General features: G+C 38.8%; 1 protein-coding gene across 1 annotated transcript in view; it reads right to left on the bottom strand.

Annotated features, from left to right (window-relative positions):
• The window catches only part of PTPRO (protein tyrosine phosphatase receptor type O), a gene marked incomplete at its 5' end in the record, with an annotated part of 88,563 nt that overhangs the window by 1,937 nt on the left and 64,834 nt on the right, over positions 1-21,792 (bottom strand). The window contains 10 exons of the mRNA XM_032184864.1: positions 557-677; positions 3,823-3,958; positions 6,402-6,556; positions 8,091-8,213; positions 9,211-9,345; positions 11,649-11,725; positions 12,240-12,330; positions 13,341-13,422; positions 14,784-14,819; positions 18,072-18,155. Coding sequence (XP_032040755.1) covers positions 573-677; positions 3,823-3,958; positions 6,402-6,556; positions 8,091-8,213; positions 9,211-9,345; positions 11,649-11,725; positions 12,240-12,330; positions 13,341-13,422; positions 14,784-14,819; positions 18,072-18,155 — 1,024 coding nt within the window. The remainder of the gene's footprint in view (positions 1-556; positions 678-3,822; positions 3,959-6,401; positions 6,557-8,090; positions 8,214-9,210; positions 9,346-11,648; positions 11,726-12,239; positions 12,331-13,340; positions 13,423-14,783; positions 14,820-18,071; positions 18,156-21,792) is intronic.

The following is a 21,792-nucleotide window of genomic DNA, read 5'->3' as shown; positions in this document are numbered from 1 at the left end:
GCTAATGGTGGTACCAGTTTGAGAGGCCTCCTGTTCCTTGATTCCCCAGAGGTTCTTGTCAAAGCTTTTGGGCTACTATCTCGTTCTTCGAGAAGCTGTTGACAGGCCAGCTGTATTAACAGCCCAGCCCAAACCCTCTGCTGGCCTTGGTAGCCTGGCAGCTGGGGAGTGACATGAGAATGACCGATGCAAAAAAATAACTTCCCTCTGCCTGAATCCTTTACACTTTGCAACATGTGGTAGGACAACTAGTGGGAATGCATAGATTAGACAGTAACTCAGGATGTCATGACACTCTTACTCTTTGAACAAGTAAGCCAACAAACCTTTACACTGCCATGGGAAGCATGGAGGCTTATTTAATGCAAGAGGCTGAAGGACTTTTGCTTGCACTGTCTCACAATATCACCTCTGAGGAGGATGAAGCTCAGAAAGCTCCAAACCCCAAGCAAAGCTCCTGCAGTGTGAGGAGCAAGCCCCCATGACACTGGTTGCTACCAGGCAGCTGTGATGCTAAGCCGTGAGCATAGCACAAGGCTAGGCTTGCCTGACTTACCACCTGTAACTCCAAACTAGGATTTGCTGACGTTCTCATATATGACATCGCTGATGCAGAACTGCTGCTTCTTCTTTTGCCACATCAATTGCACACACTGGTGAATAAAAATGTATTGTTCCTGGAAGAAAGAAACATATGAATGGGCATTTTCACAACTGAGAAAGCCTGACAAAAGCCTGAACAGTGAAACAGCTCAATAGGTCATAGTAACAGTTTGCACATCTTCTCTGTTGCTCCCTCCTCATCCCGTCACAATGTACAGTGACTAGTCTGCTCCCCAAATAATAGCCCTTTGCTGTTGCACATAGGAGTAGTGGAAGTACCAAAATCTACCTGAGCATCAAAATTTGCCCTAGCATTGTAATTACTTACTAACAATGTGTGTAATGATGGCCGATATTGATAATGCCTTATTTATAACGTGGTTTACTGGAAATCTTACTTGCGTGTAGAAACAATAGTTGCTATCATTCACAGTTCCCCTTTTGACTGCAGAGTGTGAATTAATCAGTGCTACGAGGGGGCTGTGCAAGCACATGCCAGCTGTACAGACGACAGCCACAGTGCAAGTCACATGCTTCCTCCTGAGCAATGGCACTGCTGTGTGTGCGACTTATCTTTCCCATTTAAATCTGAAATTAAGCTCTTCACTGTCACAGTCTCTGACACAGTCCGTGGTGGCAGTTTTGCAGGACAAGGAATGTTGGTGCTGTGGTGCTGACCAGTTAGAGAGGGGCAATCGACTACAGGGACCTGTGGCATGCAGTAACCCAGCACTTGATGTCTTTTCATGGTAGAGATGTAACTGACACTACATGGTCTCAGGTCTTCAGCTTGCAGGCTCTATATGGCCTTTAGGAAGTGCATAATTACATTGCCTGAAAATGAATTAATTCCCAGAAAAGTAACCAAATGCTTTATGTACAACAAATTACATCCATGCCACACATACACCTGAAATATTTTGAAGATCTCCATGTTCCCTAATGCTTGACTTCTTTACCAGTAAAATGCTAAAATCTGATTTTGCACACAGAGCACTTAATTATTTTGGGAGTTATCACCCACTGTGCAAATGACTCTGAAAGCAAGTTGAGTAAATCACAGGTACCATTATATTTGTGGACAGGTTTTCCATGCAAAAAGAATATCTTCAATTTTGGTTATGGTTTGCTTTTTCTGAATTACATCATCATACAGACAAACACTGCATTTCAAATTTAAATCTCAGTCATCATTTGAGTTTATTCCAAGCAGAGAAAGCAAACCCTGATGAATCCTCCAGTAATCCTGGATGTTGACCAAGCACGGAGAGCGAGTAGCTCTCAAGCAAAAACAGTTTTACCGAGACAGAGGCAGTTTCAAGCTCCAAAACCTGAGTCTAGATTTCAGTCCCTGTCCCCAGTGGTCTGCTGATCGCAGCAGGTATCAGGATGAGCTTGAAACATGTCCTGGACCACAGAAATGCCTGGATTTCCTCACTCCCATTAACTCGGAGTGACTGGTTTCAATTCAGGGTGTTTTCTACTCTAACTCCCTTTTTGGGCTTCTGCCATTTTTTAAAAACTTCTCTGTCAGACACAGCCAAGTTTCCAGCATGTGAGGAAACATGAACCCAGGTGAGCTGTGTGTGCCTTCAGGTTTTGTAAGGCGATCCTTCCAGTGCCTGAGTGTCATTGCCGCCTACTGACCTCTGCACAAGGCTTGGCGGGGCTGTGGCCCCCCCTGCTGCACTAACCCAAAAACTAAACCCCAGGCCACAGCTGGCCACTGCAGACAGGCACTACATGCCCATGAGAAGGGATATTCCCTCCCCCCCTCCCCCCCCCCCCCGCCACCTGTATATATTACAGCAAGCTTTGCTGACCAAGTTTAGGATGTAGGTCTTGCTCTCTCCAATATGGACAGACTATGTAGGTCTGATCCTGCCCCGGGTATCTAATCCTGAATATTAGCACCTGTTCATGGAACATTTTCATCCTGATCTAATTTGCAAGAGCGTTAGAAAAGCCTTCTCACCGCGCGTGTGTGTGTGCATAAAAGAGGTATGATTTGTACATGTGGGTTTGCACATTTGGCAGTGAGAAGACGGGCAGCAGCAGGCAGTAAGAAGATGCACAAGCCACTGCCTGTAGCAGCAGAAGCTCAGCAACCACCAAAACTGAGTCCCTGACATCAGCCCCAGGCAGACAATGAGTTTGTACATTAAAAAGAAAAAAGTCACATCACCTCTGGAGCGGTAATGAAGCTGCAGCTGAAATAAAGCACCAAGATTTGCTTTCTGGTGTTTACATAAGGATGTGCCTTTGGATTAATTTAGGGGATTGTGACAAAAAGTGGCAGGTTGATGGGAATGATCCAGAATGGCCTGAGAATGACCTTATTCATTTCTAGGCAGTAGCTGGTGTCCTGCAGGTTTTCCTTTTCCTCTCCCATCCCTGCTAAATCTTCTCTGCTTTGCTCTGGGATAAGCAATCCTTGGCAACAGATTATCTGCCAGACTCAGGCTGCTAATAGTATTGGTGGTGCTTCCAGCTATGTGGGGTTTGCCAGTTTGCACTGTGTCTAACCAGTGAAGAGTACAATGTGCATGAAATCTTTCCATCATTAGTAGAGGAAACAGGAACATTTCAGATGCATAAAAATTTCTGCTTTGGAAAAAGAGTTTCTGTATATTTTTCCATACAAATATTCTAATAAGACTATTCAGACATTTTCCTCAAGAAGAGAAAAAGAAATACCCAGTAGATACAGGGGCAGGGAGAGGGGGTGTCTGGCAGACTCTCTTAGAGTTCTTTTGTCTCTTCCACTTTGGGTATTTGTATTGCCATCATGTAACTTATTTCATATGCTTGACCATATGATACCCTTTTCAAAGTTGTGAATGGCTGTCCAATACTGGTATCACTTCATAAGTAATTAATCCCTTCAGCAAGTCCAACACTTTTCAAAATGGTTTGAAAATTTCAAATGCTAATCTCCTCTAATGGATTTTTACGCGTCCATTTCTCAGGTGAGAACAGCCCATCCCCTCTGGAAGACATCAGTGACATTGAAGATCTATTATCAGACTATCACCTATGCAGCAGATTAATAACATGACAATATTACAACGAAGATGAAAACTTAAATGTCTCTACTCATAGCTGTTTTGCCAGGTGTTCAGGGGGAACACCAGTCACTGGACACAAGCATGCTGCAGAGGAGCATGAGACAGGTCTCATGATACATCCACATTGAAGTGAACTGAGTGGGCATCCTACCTCTGTCTGCACCATGGACATCCTGTAGGACCTCATGTCAGACACCAGGCCCAATATATCTACAAACTCATGGTCACGGATGTGCTGTAAGAGTCGGTCCAGGGCTATGAAAGTTCCTGTTCGTCCCACTCCAGCACTGCAAAACACACAGACAAGAACAACATTTAGGTTTTTCAGGTGTGGACACAGGAAAATCAGTGGTAGTGTGAAAAGCAGGTGTCCTGCACCTCAGATGTAGCTAATCTGAGGTCAGACAAGTTGGTTAATTTGGGGGATATAATGCCATGCAAGCCTTCATGCATTGTTTAAGCAGAATGTATGGGATGGATGGCTCTGCAATTATTTCACCTTCATATACTCCTCTTCATCTCTTTCACAAGCACATGCACACACTCATCTGCCCTTAACTGGCTGCTCATCCCACTTTTCACTGCTCCCTTCAAAGTTATGAGAAATCCCACACTACAGAAGCTGCAGCCATAAGTGCAGAGAGCCCTGTTCTGCTGTGGAGGCATTTGTGGTAGGAAATGCATGATTCCATGCCACAGCTCTCTGTACAGGGAACTAGAGACTTTGCAAAGGCACTGCACTACTGGTGTTCATCCTCAAAGGACAAACCATCCAGAGGAGGCTTTGCTCCAGGAATTCTGCCTTGGGAGCATGACAGAAATAGATGGCAACCACTTGGCTGAAAAATCTTCATTTTCGTACAGGGATGCTTAGCAACTGGAAAAACAAACACATAATGAGTTGATTTATAGCTTCTAATGTGTAAATATTTCTTTGCATTGTGAATTCATGTGTAACACTGAAGTCTGATTTCATGATGGGTGTGGTTTCAGAGGTTTTGTACAATTTTATAGAGTCCCAACAGAGTTTCTACTACTAAGGAGAGAAGCATGTGTCTTAAGAGAAGTTGTTTCTTCTGTTTTGCTGTATTTTTCAGAAAAGACTTGGAAGTATTTGCAATAAAGTTGCAACAGGTTTGTTTTTTTTGTTGTCTTTTTTTTTTTTCTTCCTGTGCTTGTTTAAAAAATATCAATATATCAAATGGAATACAACAGATTTTTTGATCTACTTATTTGACAGATTCATTAATTGATATATTCATAAATAACAAGAGGAAAAGTTCTAAAAATGTCAGTTTTGTGCATTCTTTAATGCTTCAGAACAATTGCTGTAGGAGTTTATCAACACGTTCTTTCTCCACCCCTTCCACTTATTTCAGAACATTGCTACTTTTAATCTGTGTAGTCTAAGTACAGTATATGCTAAAATATTGTCTAAAAAACTCTCTCTCTCTGCTGGTATGAGCATCCTGATTAAAAAGAATATTAAAAAGAAGATAAAAAAGGAGCTGGTTGTTTTCCAGCTCTCTAATGCTTTCTCCTATTCCTTCCCAGAACAATTAAGTATTACAAAGAGTTTAATTTCACAGCCCTACATTCAAATCTCTTCCCTGACTTCCTAGCACCCTTCTTGATACTAGGACTCCCAAAACAATATCCCCTATGAATTTCTCTATTAGGTTGTCGGGGAGGGCTGCATGACTTGATGCTTTTACAGATGCCCATGTTGTTCTGCATTCTGGTCGAAGACCAGGTGCCATTTCTGGGAACTTGAGAAGACATTACTCTACAAGACTGTTTTCTGGAAAGGAGCACTTGAAAGTGTGTCGCAAGGAACAGAGTGCTGACCAGTAACAGGAAAGATCACGCTGGAGGGTGCTGACACATTGTGCAGCAATGCAAACGCTGCCTATGAGGTGGATGATGCAAGGCTGGCAGACACGGACCTCATCAAGCCTCGACTTCCTTCTGGAGCATGTCACCATAACATATACATACTCATCCGTTGCAACCTGGTTATTTACGTCTCTCTGAAAATCTATCGTGAGTGGCTCTTGCACCAGAAGCCACAAAGAGGTTTGAAATCAGTGGGGAGAGCTGTGTCAGGAAGCAATCTGGTATGATATCACTACTAGCACGGCAGCTACCCTGGCGGGGCCCAGGGAGCGAGTGCATTAATAGAAGGCCAGATGATGCCCAAGAGATAAGTCTGTCAGCGTATAAACAATATCCCTCCAAAAAAAAAGGAAAAAAGCACATGTAACTGGTATCATGGGATACTGGGATTATTACTAGCACAGGATAATACTCTTCATGTCACATTCTGAATTCTCCGAAAGCTGAGCAATCAGAGGAAGAGGAGGAGGAGAAGGAGGATGATGTTCTCAGACACACTACACCATCCATACTGCAAAGGCATGGAAATGAGAAAGCAGGGGCCAACTCCAAGCTGCTGTACACCAGGATTGCCTGCTGTGCTGTGCAAAGCAATTTGTTTGTAACAGCCCCAGAGCTGACCCACCTCTGGACAGAAGAGCTGCACCTCTGGGTGCAGGCTGAAATCCCAGACCTGCCACAATCAAAGCAGGGGACTAATCCTTTACCCTTAAAAACACGGGAAACCATCCTTGGTTTACCTAAGAGATGAACAGAACCCCAGAACCTCCCAGTGGTTCCCCAGCCCATCTGACCAGGTATCTCCTTCAGCTCTCCTTTGCCTTGAAGTGTTACCTGCAGTGTATGATCATGGGGCCTTTGCTCTTTGCTGATTTCTGCCTGACCATCTGCACGAACTGCAGGATGCTTTCAGCGGCATTGGTTGTGGGGACACCGTGGTCTGGCCAGGCAGTGTAGTTAAAATGCATCACGTCTTGCACCTCATCAGCCTAATGGGAAAAGCACAACGGCAGCATGTTCACAGGAGTTTTAACAGTGCAGTCACGCTCAGTCAGACTGAGGTTTTATTGTTGTGTTGCTTTTTTAAATCCAAATACAGCCTAAGAAAGTAAAGTCCACCAAAAAGGTTGCCACCTTATCATTTACATGTGTATTTACATGATATTTGATTTAAAAAGTGGGGAAAGTGGAGATCAGGCATGAACTCGTGTTTCTGTGTGGGATTACTATTTTTTCCTTCTCTTTCCTAATGGTTGTTTTGTTTTGTTTTCCTTTTAAATCAAGCACTGTTGCACTTTTCAAGTTTAGGCTTTCTTCCTCTTTCTACTCCATTTCCTCTCTCTTTCTTCTTCTGCCATGGACAAAGAATAACACTGTTGGCAAACAGTTAATACTGGATTCATGAGAATTTTTCTTCTGAAGTTTCAAAGAAAAACGTCACTGAAACGGAAGAAAAAATCACCTCCCAACATCACCATTTCCAGATGGCAAAGGAAATTCCTTAAAAAAATACCCATTATTAACAAAAGCATTTATAATGCTAAAACCTCTAGTAGATTAGGTGAAATAAGATCCTCAATCCAACACATGTTGTCTTGGAGACTGAAAGTGTGTGGAGGGGAGGGTCTCATGACAAAAGCCCATGGCAAGCAAGCAATGCCTTTAGTTTTACCATTCTGGGTCAGACTAAATACCCCTATTCTAGTAATCCCTCTCCAGTCACAGACAACAGCAGGTGATTAGGGAAAGGTTATTAAAAATGAGATGAGTACAAAAGCCTCTGAAGTAGCTGCCCTGGTTTTGGTAAAGGACAGTTTACCTGAACAGCAAACTGCACTCTGATCATTATTTTCAGTAGATACCAACAGCCCAACCTCTGAGTTGATCCCATCGTGTTTTATGCCAATTCCTTGCTGTATTCTCACATGCTTTATTGTAGCAGCTGCACAGGATACTTGTCTGATTGTGATAGGCTGCAAGGCTCTTCCATTTCCTCTACTTTAATAAATGAAAGCAGCAAAATGCTCTATTTCAGCAGCAGGAGGGAGTGGAGAACCATCTGTGTGGACACCTTTTACTCAAGATCCTGTCTGAGACATGCACGAAACCTTTGCTATAAATATTGCACAATTGCCCCTTTGAATAATATTCTCAATTTCTACATTTTTTTCAAGTTTTGAATGGCTTATAGCAATAAGGTTATGCCTGACATTAAAGAAACAAAGAAACAAACAAACAAACAAAAAACTACATGTGCCCATTGTCAGTAACCATCTGCACCACAGAAATGTCCAGAACCATGGTACTACTGTTGTTTCAGTCTCTGACAAGTTCACAGAGACGACAAACCTAGGGGAAAATCTTGTGGTTGAGACATTTGCTTGTGTGAAGTGACAGTAAAGCCACAATCATTTTTTTAAGGTGCTTTCCACTGAATGCTGGAAATGGACAAAAGCTAATGAAAAGTCTGGACCAACATAGCTCCCATTCCAATAGCAAGGCCATGCAACATGTTTTGCTTACATAGCAAATTCGGAAATTCCTATAAACCCAATCTGTGTGCTCCTCCTCAGACAGCATCTCCACAGTAATATCCCCATATGCAATAGGATCTTCTGTAAAAGGCCAGTAATGATCACATTTAACCTGAAACAGAAATATATGTAAATACATATATATCCATATGTTTAAAAAAAGAAGGACAAAACAATCAAAAATAAAACTGCAGTGAAATGCCTACAGAATTATTTTGTTGAGGCTTCAACAAGAGGTGCTTCCTGCAATGGCTTTCAACTTGTTTTTTTTTCCCGCCTGTGTAACTACAGATATGGTTATACACTGGTTTCTGAAGGGGAGCATTAGCATAACAAAGAATGAAAATGTATAGTTTCTTTATAGATTGTTTTCTACATAGAAGACGTCTAAGAGGAACAAAACATGGGGAACAAGAATATGCTAAAAAAGAACTTATCTTTCAAATTATTCTATTATGATATCAGGGAAAAAATAAAGCCTAATACTTGTATTTTATTTTTATGTAAACTTAAAAGGATGGAAACACAGAGTGGCTGAGGTTGGAAAGGACCTCCAGAGGCCATCTGGTCCAACCCCTGTTCAAGCAAGGGCACCCAGAGCAGGTTGCCCTGGACCACATGCAAGTGGCTTTTGAAGATCTCCAAGGAGGGAGGCTCCGCAACCTCTCTGGGCAACCTGTGACAGTGTTTGACCCCACCCCTTGCAGTAAAAACCCATTTTCTTGTGTTCAAATTGAATTTCATGTGCTTTAGTTTGTGCCCATTGCCTCTTGTCCTGTCAGCAGGCACCACTGAGAAGAGCCTGGCTCCCCCATCTCCATTCCTTCCCATCAAGTATTTACACACAGCAACAAGAACCATCTGAACCTTTTCTTCCCCGAGGAGAAGAGTCCCAGCTCCCTCAGCTTCTTCTCAAATGAAAGATGCCCCAGTCCCTTAATCATCCTGAAATGCTTCCCATAACTTAATGAAGTGCATAGCCAAGTCACGGTTATGATGCTTCCTCATGAAAAACAATGCAAATAAATCCACCCGGAAGAAAATAAATGTTTTTGAGTAGTTTCTTTCAAGAAAGATGTAAGAAAGATGTAAAAGATTTCATTACATACCCTTCTTTTCTCATTACACTGAGTGAGCATGACAATAATTTGAGATTTTTGTTGAAGAACCATTTTCCAAAAATCATTTCTTGTTTCTGGCAGTGGTCCTTGGGTTGCAATGTATTCTTGGGGTGAATTATAACCCTAAGAAACAAAGAGACAAGTGCTTTTTACTGACATGCTTAATGTTTCAGATCACCATTTTTTCTCTGGCATTTGTATTTTTTAGCTTGTTCAAGTTCAATTTGTATTTTTAAAGTGATCTCTAATATAAACTACTTTATGATTTTTTTAAAATGTATCTTGAAATTACAACTTTTGCTATTTTTTGGTGCTCCCAAACTGTAAACAAATTAGAAGGAAAGACAGGAGGTGAAGCCATTACTCTACAAACCCTTTGCCCTGAGAACTGAAAAAGCAAGATTAAAAAAATAAAATAAGGAGAATCCTTAAACAAAGTTCAGCTTCTTCCAGATTTTGTAATTTATGTGTTTGTTTAGTTATAGACGTAAAAACAATTATAAAAGTAGTGGCTGTAGTGATTTTCAAGAACTGATGTAAAGGGAAGATAGCCATGAATAGAAGTATATGAATGTATTTACAGCATAAGTAATTAAATTAACCAAATATTAATTAGAACTCTGTTTAAAATAATAGAAAATGTGCTCAGTCAAGACCCTTAACAGATTATAATTGTTATGTTTTACTGAGCTGAGACACTTCATATCCATGTATTTCTTCTCCTAACATTATCAATGTGCTTTTATCTGTAAAAGACTCCTTCCCATATCCAAAAAGAAAAGACCATTATAAAGACCATGCAAAAGATACACAGAAAGGACGTTTTAGCACGTGATATCACCATATTTGAAGAGACATCATCAGCAAAACCGTATTTAGAAAGTTATTTAATATTCCTCCAAAGAGCAAAAGATGCGTTCAACACACAGCATGATCCTATGTAAGTTAAGCGTTTTCTGTGCCACCACAGTATGTGGATTATAAAAATACTGACATTTTGGGAGTACTTTCCATAAACAGTTTCCTCCAGACATCTCTAAAAGTCAGTGTAGTCTAAGTTTTTCTGTTACACAGAACCTTGTTTATTTGTCCAGCCTAAGTGGCGAATCCTTATTATCATGGAGACACAGATCACCACTGGTATCAGTGTTTGGACGGGGGTAAAGAAGCAATCTTCAGGAACAAACAAGCATTAAGATGATATGTCTGTTCTTGTTGTGAAGACAATTTTTTGGTCAGCACTATGCTGTAAGTAAAACCAAACAGCTGTAAACTACAAAAAACAGAATTTGGTAATCCAGAAAGGACTGCCTACATAAAATCCTATTATCCATAATCCAATGTCATAGAAGTTTCCTGATCTGAGAACGATGCTTTTGAAGACTGGAACATTTTTCTTTCTTGATTCACTACAAGCTCAGACACATGCAACTGTAGTGTTTATGTTCAGGCCCTTGCCACACAGAAGCTAAGTACAGGCAACATACTCAGCAGCACATGCATGGGTGATGCCACAGTGACAGAGAAGTGGTTTCACTGACTCATTTGAGGGCTCCTCCCTTTTCCGTAATCCTGACTCAGCTCTCCCCAGCACAGCCAGGGCCAACTCTGTCAACAAGGGTGCAGAAATGCTCATCTGTATATGGTCCCCAAGCGAAATGTCATCTTCTAAATGGATGCTGAAGTGCCCTGCTGCCTCTCCATGCAGAGTAAGGCAGTGCACATTGCTCTCCCTGAACACTGCACACACTGAGCCCCAGCAAAGGGGCAGTGGAGAAGGGGGTGATAAAACAAGGGCAAACCTTTGGGCAGGGACAGTGGAAAGAGATGATGAGGTTTTAGTCCACCTCCATTGTCAAAATATTTGGCTACAGCTCTGGGTTCACTTCAGTTATCCTAAAACTCTGGGTGTTCTGGGTGTAAACAGCTGCACACTGCCAGGCAGAAGGAGGTACATTGGGAAGACTAGAAGCAATGAAAAGCAGAAGTGCTTCCTACACACCATCTGGGCTATACGCTTTTTGCGTGTTGTAGTATCTGGCATCATCCTTTTTCCAGGTGCAGTAGAAACTCAGAAATGTTTCTGGTTTAAAAGTTTCTAATTGCTATCCTTGCCGTCTTAAAAAAGCACTGGACCACTTAACCTTTCCTCCTCATTTTTCTACTGCTTCAATATTATTTTCACAAAGATTCACAGTGCACCCAGTGTTACTATGAGTGCTACCGGTTAAAACTCCCTCCACACCCCACTTTTGTTTTGGTGGGTGGTGGAAAGCACAGCTCCCTGTAGGCAAAGTACTGGAAGCTGAAGGAGATGCTGATAATGTAACTGAGCTACCAGAAGATATTGTGCTGTTTGCAGCTCATGTGCTCTAACTGCTGTGTGAGACACTGTTCTTTACATTGACCAGAGTGTCCTTACTCACAGGAATATAGTTGGCATTAATGTAGTCAGATCCCTCCTCTTCATTCATTGAGACTAACCGGACACGACTAAAATCATCTGTAAAAGGAAATGAGAAATAATTTGGCCATCAAGCACAGCACTCAACTCCAACTACCAAAAATTAAAAGTATCTTATAAAAACTGAAAATAAAAACTACTAAAAAAATAAAGAATGCTCTTATTCACCAACAAAGAACAATGTTTGCTTCACTAAATACTACATGGATGCACCATCACTGCGGTTCTGCAAAATATATCCTCCAATTACTATCGCTTTGGGCTCCCCTATGTTTCATTAAAATCACAGGAAAAAAAAATAGTACCACTACTCAGTAGTAGAAACAACCTTGTGTTTCCCACCTCCAAACTCCAGTCTTGACAAACATCCCCCAAAAGCTATGTCTCTTCAAAGCTAACAATATAATACCTATTTCCTGCTTCTCTCTAAGGGCAAGCTTTAGAACAGGCTTTTATCAGTCAGAAAATCTGTCTTGATTCCCTCATTCTCTTATTGAAAATCGTCTTTCCCATTCGAGGGACTTTATCAGTCACCTGCATGTACTGTACTTACATGGCAGGATATTTGTGTAGCGATTTTTACAGCGATTCATGGGAAGATCAGCAGCAAAGTGTGGTATGTCAAGCCCAATCAGTTTTAGCTCCTGGAGTAAGAGAAAGAAAAATGCCAAGGTAAAACTCTCCAAGGTTCATAAAATGATTCTTTGTGAAGTGAATGCCTGTGCTATGTACCAGACTGAAAATGTTTATAAAACAGTAGAAACCAACAGCATTACTACCCTAAGTTTATTTATCTGATGCCCCTACATTTGGCTCCAAACAGCCACAGAGCAACAATGTGGTCTCATCTGCTGATGGTGCCAATGCACTGCTACCATTCAAGGCTCTGACAAAGCCTGCTCTTCCCCACCCACATGTAGTTAGCCAAAATAGTGTAAAATCAAGGGGGCTGACAAATTCTGTGGTGGCCATCCACCCCACTTAAAGTGTTTTCACTGAGTCCTCAAGTGGCTTTTGATCTTTCTACTAGGGAATGCTTGAAAAATCTTTCCAGTCACTACCTTCAATAGTTACATCTAACATGTGATGCACCAGAGGATTTTCACTGGCAGTAAGGGAATGATAGCCACCCAGAGCAGTGGTAATGCCCTGACAGTCCTCTTGTTCCCCCTTCAAGCCTTTGGGAGCTAGCTCTAGGACTGGAACTTTATAGTTTTATATTACTAAACTGACTTTAAATGCAGGGTAATGAAGATAATGTATCTCAATTGCTGTTTAAGAGCCTTCCTTGATCTTCAAGAGAGTTTTGATGTTACTTCCTCGTTCCACTGCTGCCCCTCAAATTAAAGACACTGTAAAAACCTTTAATTCAATTTAGGCCATTGGCATGTCCTATACTTAAAGGAAGTGTGTTGATCTGACAATTGTCTCGAATTACACATGATGACACACTCCAATCTGCTTACTAAATATGTTCTTTAATGGTACCAAGGCCTGCTTTCAAATTCTGCAGAACTTGAAGTGAAACTGACCCACCTAGAAACAGTGCACACTGCACAGTCGTTGCACAGGAAGACACCACACAAACCTAACATCTGGAAAAAGCTGATCTGGTCATGGCAGCTAGGAGATGACAGAGTCCCCATAGATTTACCTCAAATTGCAGAGAAAATTTATAATCAGAATCTTTGGCCATATCCTTGATGTAGCCATCAAAATCATCCAATTGGACAGGGCTTTAAAAAAGAAAAAACATACAAATTAAGAAAAAGAAAAAAAAAAAAGTACTAGGTTTCATTTTTATTTTCCCTCAGAATACTATATAAGTGCTGCTGGCACTGATGGGTTTGACAAGGGTTGGGGGTTGGAGTTGTCCTAAATGAGGTAAACCACAGGCCTGAGGTGGGGGGAATGGCCCATGCACCTTTTCTACAAATCCCTGCTCCTTGAACTACATTTAATGTAGATATGTCCCCAGGGTGCAGGTGACACCAAGGTAAGTGGGGAGATCCAGCACCCCGGTGCAAAGCACTCTGCATGCCATCCTAAGAGCATGCTTCTGGCACCAGGGCAGCCACCTCTTCACTTAAGTTGCCTTTGTGACATGCAGAAGGTTGTTTTCACACAAGGAAAACATCTGGCAAAATGACAATTTTAAAACTCATCTGAACTTTGCTCACACAGAAAAATGGATTTCACATAGAGGTTTTGTTTTTTGACAAGGTCCTGGAAAAAAATGTTAAAACATCATTTTGGATGTCACTGCAGTGACAACATTCTCTGCTGGCTTTGAGAACTATACAAATTTACATACAAATTTACATACTTGTATATAATACAAATTATCCTCCCAGACTGAAACAAGTGTGGCTGAAACAAGTGGCATATAAAACTATGCAGAGTATAAATTAGTTTTGATTTAGTGACACTCATCATTCTACACATTTTTGCACCAGGTGAGGGTTTTTCCTTAGAACAGGCAGAGTCTCTGAACATAAAGGAGAAACAATTAGCGTAACACTCTGAATAAGGAAACACAGGTAAACAGCTTCCTTCACCTAATTATCATGCTTTAATTTACAAGCTACTGAAGCATGTACACAGTAATCTTTTCATTTACTTTGAGGCAATATGCCCAGAGGAACCTGTCTTATCACCACTTAATTACTCCTGTTTACCAGTTAGCATTAATGATTTCTGTGTTCTAGCAACAAACGTAATGAGAGCCTCATGTCAAGAGGGAAATAACTCCACAAAAAAAAAAAAAAGGATTCCAGTTTTTCATCATTTGTCATTTTTAACTAAGGATAAGCTCCATTGGAATCACTAAGTTGGATAATTGATCATTTCCCTGATGACTAATTTTCTATCAGTGAGGAGCTATTTTACCACAATTTATCTGTTGAGCAGAATTGCTTTTGTCCAATTACTATTTGTTTTCTGCTTTCAGACATCTTTCATGGCATGTTTACCAAGAAGCTTTCTATATATGTAATTGCAATATCATTATACCATATACCACATAATAGATGTTTAGTTTAAGGAGATTTTTTAAATTTTATTTTAAAATTCATTAAATATCAAAGATGTTACATACTTGGTCAGCTTCCTCTTCTTTAATCCATTTTTACTCCTGTAAAATAAATAAATAAATAAATAAATGTGTTTTTCATTCATTAAACTACTATATGTTCTTTATAATTAGTACTGATTCAAGAATGCATGTTTACTGGCCACCATAATAGTCAGGATAAGCTTGCTGATAATATCTTGGCCATTTTAAAGCTGATTGCAAAATTTGCATTGATTCCAGTGGGATTTGTTTTCCATTCAGTGGCTCTGTGAACTACCACCTTGTGAAAATCTGTTCCAACAAGCAACGGGTCCTCTGCCAATCCTGACCCAACTGCAATGCTGGCTTCATGTGGGCCAGGGCTGAGTTCTGAGCCCAGCCGAGCCTTGCAGGGTCTCTGCTGTTGCAGGGAATGGAGAACCAATGTAGAACGGAGAACCCATACTGCTCCACTCTGGTTCTATTGGTCTGGGAAAATGGGTGCCAATGCTAGAGAGAAACCAGTGACAAGAAGTGTCAAAGGGAAGAGAAGACCACTTGCAAATTCAGTTAACAGTGAAGGAGAAAGGAAAGGGCTTTGATGCTATTTGTCACTCATTGCATAACCTGCTTAGGATGATCAATGAAGACAATGGCAAATATCCTAATTACTTCAGCGGGACTAAAGCTTAAACTTTAGATAATTTTAATTGACTTTAACAGCTAGAGATAATTATGCTAGTCATGTAAAACACTTGTCTTCACATGATTTATAAGAGATATAATTCACTAGGGACAGGTGAAAGCAAGCTTATGAGTGAGTTAAAGCATTACAACCCATAAGAAATTGACTTAAGAACTACACTACACTAACCACCACCATGTGGATTTTTGGAGGGTGTGTGTATGTGTGTTCATTTTGTTGGTTCCACAATTCATTACCCAATTAATCAGAGTAAATGCACTAAGTGAGAAACCTCAAATAATTTGGATTAAGTTTTGAAAACACTGATCCTCTCTGTTAAACCAAACACAGAGCTTGAGTAGATTTTCACTTACTCATAATGAATTCTAGTGGTGTCATTTTTTTTTTCCCTGAGTGTCAAATAATGTTCATTAATCACATTATAATGATACAATTTTTAATTTCATGATAATAGTAAAATTATTTCTAGATACACGTGTCATAGATACATGTGTCATAGCTTCAATTGATAAATTAAAACTGAAGACTTTTCATTACAAAAAAATGAAGATACAAAAAGAAATATTAAGAAGTGGAGCATTTTTTTTTTTCTTTTATTTTGTTTTCTTTTCTTTTCTTTTGTTTTATTTTCTTTTCTTTTATTTTATTTTTTTTTCTTTTCTTTTCTTTTCTTTTCTTTTCTTTTTTTTTTTTTTTTTTTTTTCCCTACCAAATTTATAATTAAAATAAAAAATTATTTTCCAAAATTAAATTTTACAGAATGCTCAGCTTCTGGAGCAGCCACAGCTATAGTATTTATTTATTTTTTTTTATCTTTTCAATGTACACTTGCATTTAGATGTGAAGCTTCACCTACAGAGTTAACAAGAGCTATGGTAATACCAATTTTACACTAATGTGGAGTGTAAAGTATTACTTTACGTTGCAAAGCATTGTTATATACCTCTTCAGCCCATAATGTTAACTATACAGATACTGTCATCTATTTGTCACCTCTTTATATGTACTATATAAATACATTATTAGTATTTATTCTACATCTTCGAAGATTTGTTTCCCAAAGAAATCTTAAAATTAATTTACTTAAATTACTCAATGCATTTCTTTCCTATCCCCTATGACCATGATAAATCTTTAATGTTGGGTAGATTGGAATTCATTTCAGAATGAAAAAAAAATCAGAGTGCTGTTTATGACAGGACTGTTTTAAGAATTCTTCTCCAAGGAACACTTCAAAACTAAAATAAATGATTGACATCCATTTCTCATCAACAATTTCTTGTTCTTTGAGACTCCTCAAAAGGCCTTTTTAGTGCTGTATTTGTTTAATGAATGTTCATAAATGTTTTAAACCAATGTGTGTGCAAAACAAACACTTTTGAAATGTTAGCTAGTGTTTCATCTTTTCTTTCATTTACGCTACAGATTAAAATACAAAGAGAGCATTTCATCTTATCTCTTTTCAACTTCAACTCCTTGAAAGTTGGTCATCTAAACTAAACTAGGTAGCTTTTCATTGTAGTGGAAACCTCTGAAGAACGACACACATCTGGAGAGGTGAGTTAATGCATATTGATATTAATGATATTAATATTAATAATGCATACTAAACAAAAAGAGGCAAAGGGATGAAAGAAAAAGATAGCTCTTTGTATCTTCTACAGAGTCAACATGACCCAAAGAACACCAGTCTCAGAAATCTCTATGCTGAAAATTTCTATGACTACCTAACCAGGGCACTGTTGCTCTGTGGTAACATAAGTGAAAATATTTGGTCAAAAGTAAATCTTAATTTTGATACCAAACACATTTTTGTACATCACTATCCCTTGGACTCCAGACCATCAGGAACATAAGTTTATATTATGTAAAGAAAATAGTATTTTTGGATCATAGCCCATTTATATATACATATATGTATGTATATATATATAAAGTAAATAGTTCATAAAACAGTTCTGTTTTTAAATAGACCCTCAGATTTTGGTGGATAAATATTAAATATATATATATCAATACTTTACTAAGGTTTTATAAACTATTTATAGACAAAACTATTAAATACACACACACAGACATGCACACAATGACAAGATTTTTATACTTGGGGAATGCTAGTTTTTATGGACCCTCAGTGAATTGTTGTCTCCAAAAGCAAAACTTTTACTGAAGTCAGTAGAGCAAAACTACACCTTTAAAAACAAAGGCATTTGACATCACACAACAGAGAAATGGGCGAATATCAAGAAATTTTATTATGTGAAAAGCAGCAGCAGCAGAAGGCAATGCCAGGCAATGAACAGATGAATAACTTGCCCAGAAGATGCCAGGATTTATAATGAAATGGCAAAAACTGCAAAGAGACAGCAATGAAATGAGTATGATTATCACCATGAAATTAGCTTTTTAATATCAAAATGGGTTGGAGCATAAACTGATATGAAATATATAAAGCAGGGTAGCAAATACTTTGATACCCACATCCTCTCCAATCCATGTTATAGTACAAGAAAATCATTACTTCAAGAGCTTTGACCGTTTGAAAATAAAAGAATCACACATCTTTCATGTAATAGAAATTAACATCGGTTACATATTGCATATGGAAAAACAAGTAAATCACTTACCAAGGATTAATATAAAATGCCAAAAGATAATCAGTCCAAAGGCATGAGGGTAGCAGAGTTAGGAAAGCAAATACACTTCTACGCCTGTGAGCATTAATAAATAACATACATAAAGATGAAAAAGTGAGGAGTTAGTAAGACAAACAGAAGTCAGGAGATCAGCAAATTCTATTTTAAAAATCTGCTAAATCCATAAAGGCTTCTTCTTACTTACTTCATAAAAATATTATTGGCATCCACAGAATTTTTACTCCTCAATAAAATTCTATATGATCAGAATAAATGTGTTTTGTGGTTTTGATTCAGGTCTGTTATTCTAATTCAGCATTAATATGATAAACTGGCAGATTTTCAGAGAGTAAAGTGATTGTGAGTTTTATCCACAGGTTTAGCACCACACTTAAGTGGTGCTAAATCTATTTTTTTGATGTTTTGAGCTATTGCAGGACAGATGTAGTTTGTTTTTACCACATATGACTATGATGATCTACTACATTTGTTCCTGCAATTGATTTCTTGGATACCAGTAGGAATGCCTGTATCAGAGTTAAATACAGATCATTCCAGTATCTCCTAATACTCTCCATTGAGTCAGATTTCTGAAAACATCCACACAACATTTTGCAGAGTCCTATCTGTACTTTACATTCTCTTCTAGGTTTCCACCAAAATACCACCTGAACTTCCTCTAGCCATGGTTCCTATGAATAACTACCCTCAGCAGGTTTCATTATGGCTAAAGGAAATTTGAGTACAAAGTAGTACCAAACTTCTGTATTTGCAACCTCTTTACCAAATTAACTCAGGGAACACAATAAGGCCCGTTCTTCCTAGTGGTTGAGGGGGATTTAAGCATCTTGCAGATGTGAAAAATGTATTAAACTTCAATAAAAATTGCCACAGTAATAAGACTTCTGGCCAAATACACTCCCCCCCTTTTTTTTTCTCATCAGAAAGTCTGCTGTCCCAAAGGTAATACCATCCTTCCACAACTGTTCTAGAGAACCACAAAGTGAAATTTCCTTTTTTTTTTTTTCTTTTCTTTCCTTTTTTTTTTTTTTTTTTTTTTTTACAATACTCCTGGCTATTATGATGTAGGTATATACTCTGTTTTCCCTGAAAAGCAAGTCATATCAACTGTAGTAACCTCTAATATCAATCTTCCAGCCAGGGATAGAAAACTGCCACAGTGAAAACTCCAAGATACATTTCATTAGGTTTTATTTCTAAGGAGAAAATGGGCAGTGCAGTTTATGCTAGGTAACTTCCCCAGACATAGGTAGGGACTGCAGTTGGCCAGAAGCAAGAGCCCTACATAAAACTTGGAAAGGGAGCTCCTCCTCTGCCAGCTCCTCTGCAGGAGAGCCACTCTCCCCATAAAAATGACCAACAAAACCAGTCATGTTACCAAGGATGTGGATTACTTCTCTGTGCTTTGAGAACAACACCAGTGAAGACAGCAGAGCAATTCAGCTTTCTAGATAATTATCTACCAAAGCAGTTATAGGATCAGGGCTTTAGGGCCTATCTGCCATCAGGATTTCCAGGGGACTAGACTGAGGATAAATTTTGGCCTTTTGTAAGCAGATCTTTAGCACCACAGAGAGGTTTTCATTAGTCTTAGGAGAAAGAAGGGATGATGTTGCCAAAATAGTCATCTTTTCTTTGGGATACCCCAAATGAAGTTTTCCAGAGTGTTTACTTCCTTTTGTCTGCAGAGGCAGAGGGAATTAATTAAGTTTGTATCTTCTTTCATTGTCAAATCATCACGAGCAGTTTCTACACTTTACCAAATCACAAGCTAGTATGCTTGCAGACCTGCTTATATCATTCACAATGTAGATTTAGGAACTGCCAGCATCAAAAAATAATTGATTTTGTTCAATGTATGAAAAACACATAATTGCCCAATAAATAAAACTTTGTTTTTCTGGAATTATGCAGTCTTTCACCCACTGCTCAGATGTACTGAATTTTGAATTTTATTTAATTAAAAGAGAGAGATGCAGAGATTAGCAAAGTCCTGAAAACTCTGCTGAGCTGAAATTTCCTTAGGAATCAGTGATATACCCATAGCACCCTTATTAGGACCCCAGAATGACACCAAGCAAAATTGGTTTCTTAATCCTTGTACCTGTCTTTGGGGCCATGGTTCCCATTTGGCTGCCTGGATGGACAGTGAATCTGGAGTTGAGATTAGACAACAGAGGCACACGGAACAAGGTATCTTCACTAACTCTCAGAGAAGTCAGGAATGTAAGTTTAGGGCATACTGACTTCAAATACCAAACATTTGTGGAGGTATTAAGCAGAATAATTTCCAAAATTTATATTTTTATAACATAATTTATGCATATATACATATATACACACACACATGCACATATACTAAATCAAGCAACGAGAAACTTCACTTACACATCCATACCTATTAATTCCTCTTCCCATAAAAAAGCTTTTTATGGTTTTAATAATATTTGTTGCTACTTTAATCATTTGATTCAGGCTTGGATATTTAATTAACATGAGTGTTTGATCTTCTGCCTTTGTTGCCATTAATATAGTCCAAGAATGAGAAGCTGAAAGAGAGATTAGTTTCTGCTGCATACAGCTGGCTGCTATTAAAGCTAAACCAAGCAAGTGAAAAGCTTGTTTAATAACCAGTTAATTAGCAGCACAGAGAGGTATTGACAGGATTTGTTGGGCTTGTTAGTTCAGTTTACACGTTTATTAGCAAAAGACTTGTGGTGTTGTGTCAATCCATTTAATCCTGTCCTTGCTGGCAGGCTGTGTCCCATGAGATCATGGAACCAATTTCCAGCACACTAACTCCTCTTTCCAACTTAGCTATCAACAAAGCTGACCATGTGTGTAAACACAAGGCTCATATTTTCTTCTTCCTACATACTGGAATGAGGCTTCAGGAGGCTGACAGCATATTTTTAAATATCTGTGTTTGGACTTGCCTTGGAAGTCATGGATCTTTTTGAAGAGATTGCTAATAACAAAACAGTAAAAACTCATTTGATAATCAAAATAGGGTTGTGAATAACCATGCTGGTAGCAGTGAGGTAGATTTTAGATACTTTTTGCTTCTGTAAAAGCTAATTCTAAGACTACATTCAAATACTTCTCTTCAGCTGATAGTGTCAGTGATGGTTTGGAGTCCATAGTCAGTGCCTGCAGCTCTTTAAGGTGATTTTCTAGACTAGGAAGAGTAAGTTTTTCTCCCAGTCATTTCAACTGTACTGAACAAAAATTTACAGTAAATATTTGAGTTGGTTTGCCTTTGTCTTGCAATCCAAGGAAAAATTAACTAGTGGTATTGCATGAAGACACCTGCTAATTGATCATCTACAGGAAAGCTTATTTCTTGGTGTAAATATATTCCTATGGAAGTGCTGATGGACTTATAGATCAAGTTTCTACACTTCTGTTATTTTAGGAATTATGTGTCAATAAAAATGTGTCAGTAAAAGTAAAAAATAAAAATATATATATGCTCCAAAATCACGTATGCAACTCGGTTGACATGTATACATGTACATCATTCCCTACTAAAAATACCAGGTGACAGTATACAGTCTTTAGTCATCATTCAAGAAATAAAGTAATAAAGTAACAGTAATAGTGGTTTTATCTTAAACAGGGACAGTGATCACATACAAATAAGATTTTAAGATTTAAATATCATATTTGCCAAAAAGCAGAGGTAGGGAAA

Source organism: Aythya fuligula, chromosome 1, assembly GCF_009819795.1.
Source record: "Aythya fuligula isolate bAytFul2 chromosome 1, bAytFul2.pri, whole genome shotgun sequence".
In the NCBI taxonomy this organism is placed as follows: Eukaryota; Metazoa; Chordata; class Aves; order Anseriformes; family Anatidae; genus Aythya; species Aythya fuligula.
The sequence above is the reverse complement of the archived record's forward strand: the minus strand, read 5'-3'. Positions and strand labels throughout refer to the sequence as shown.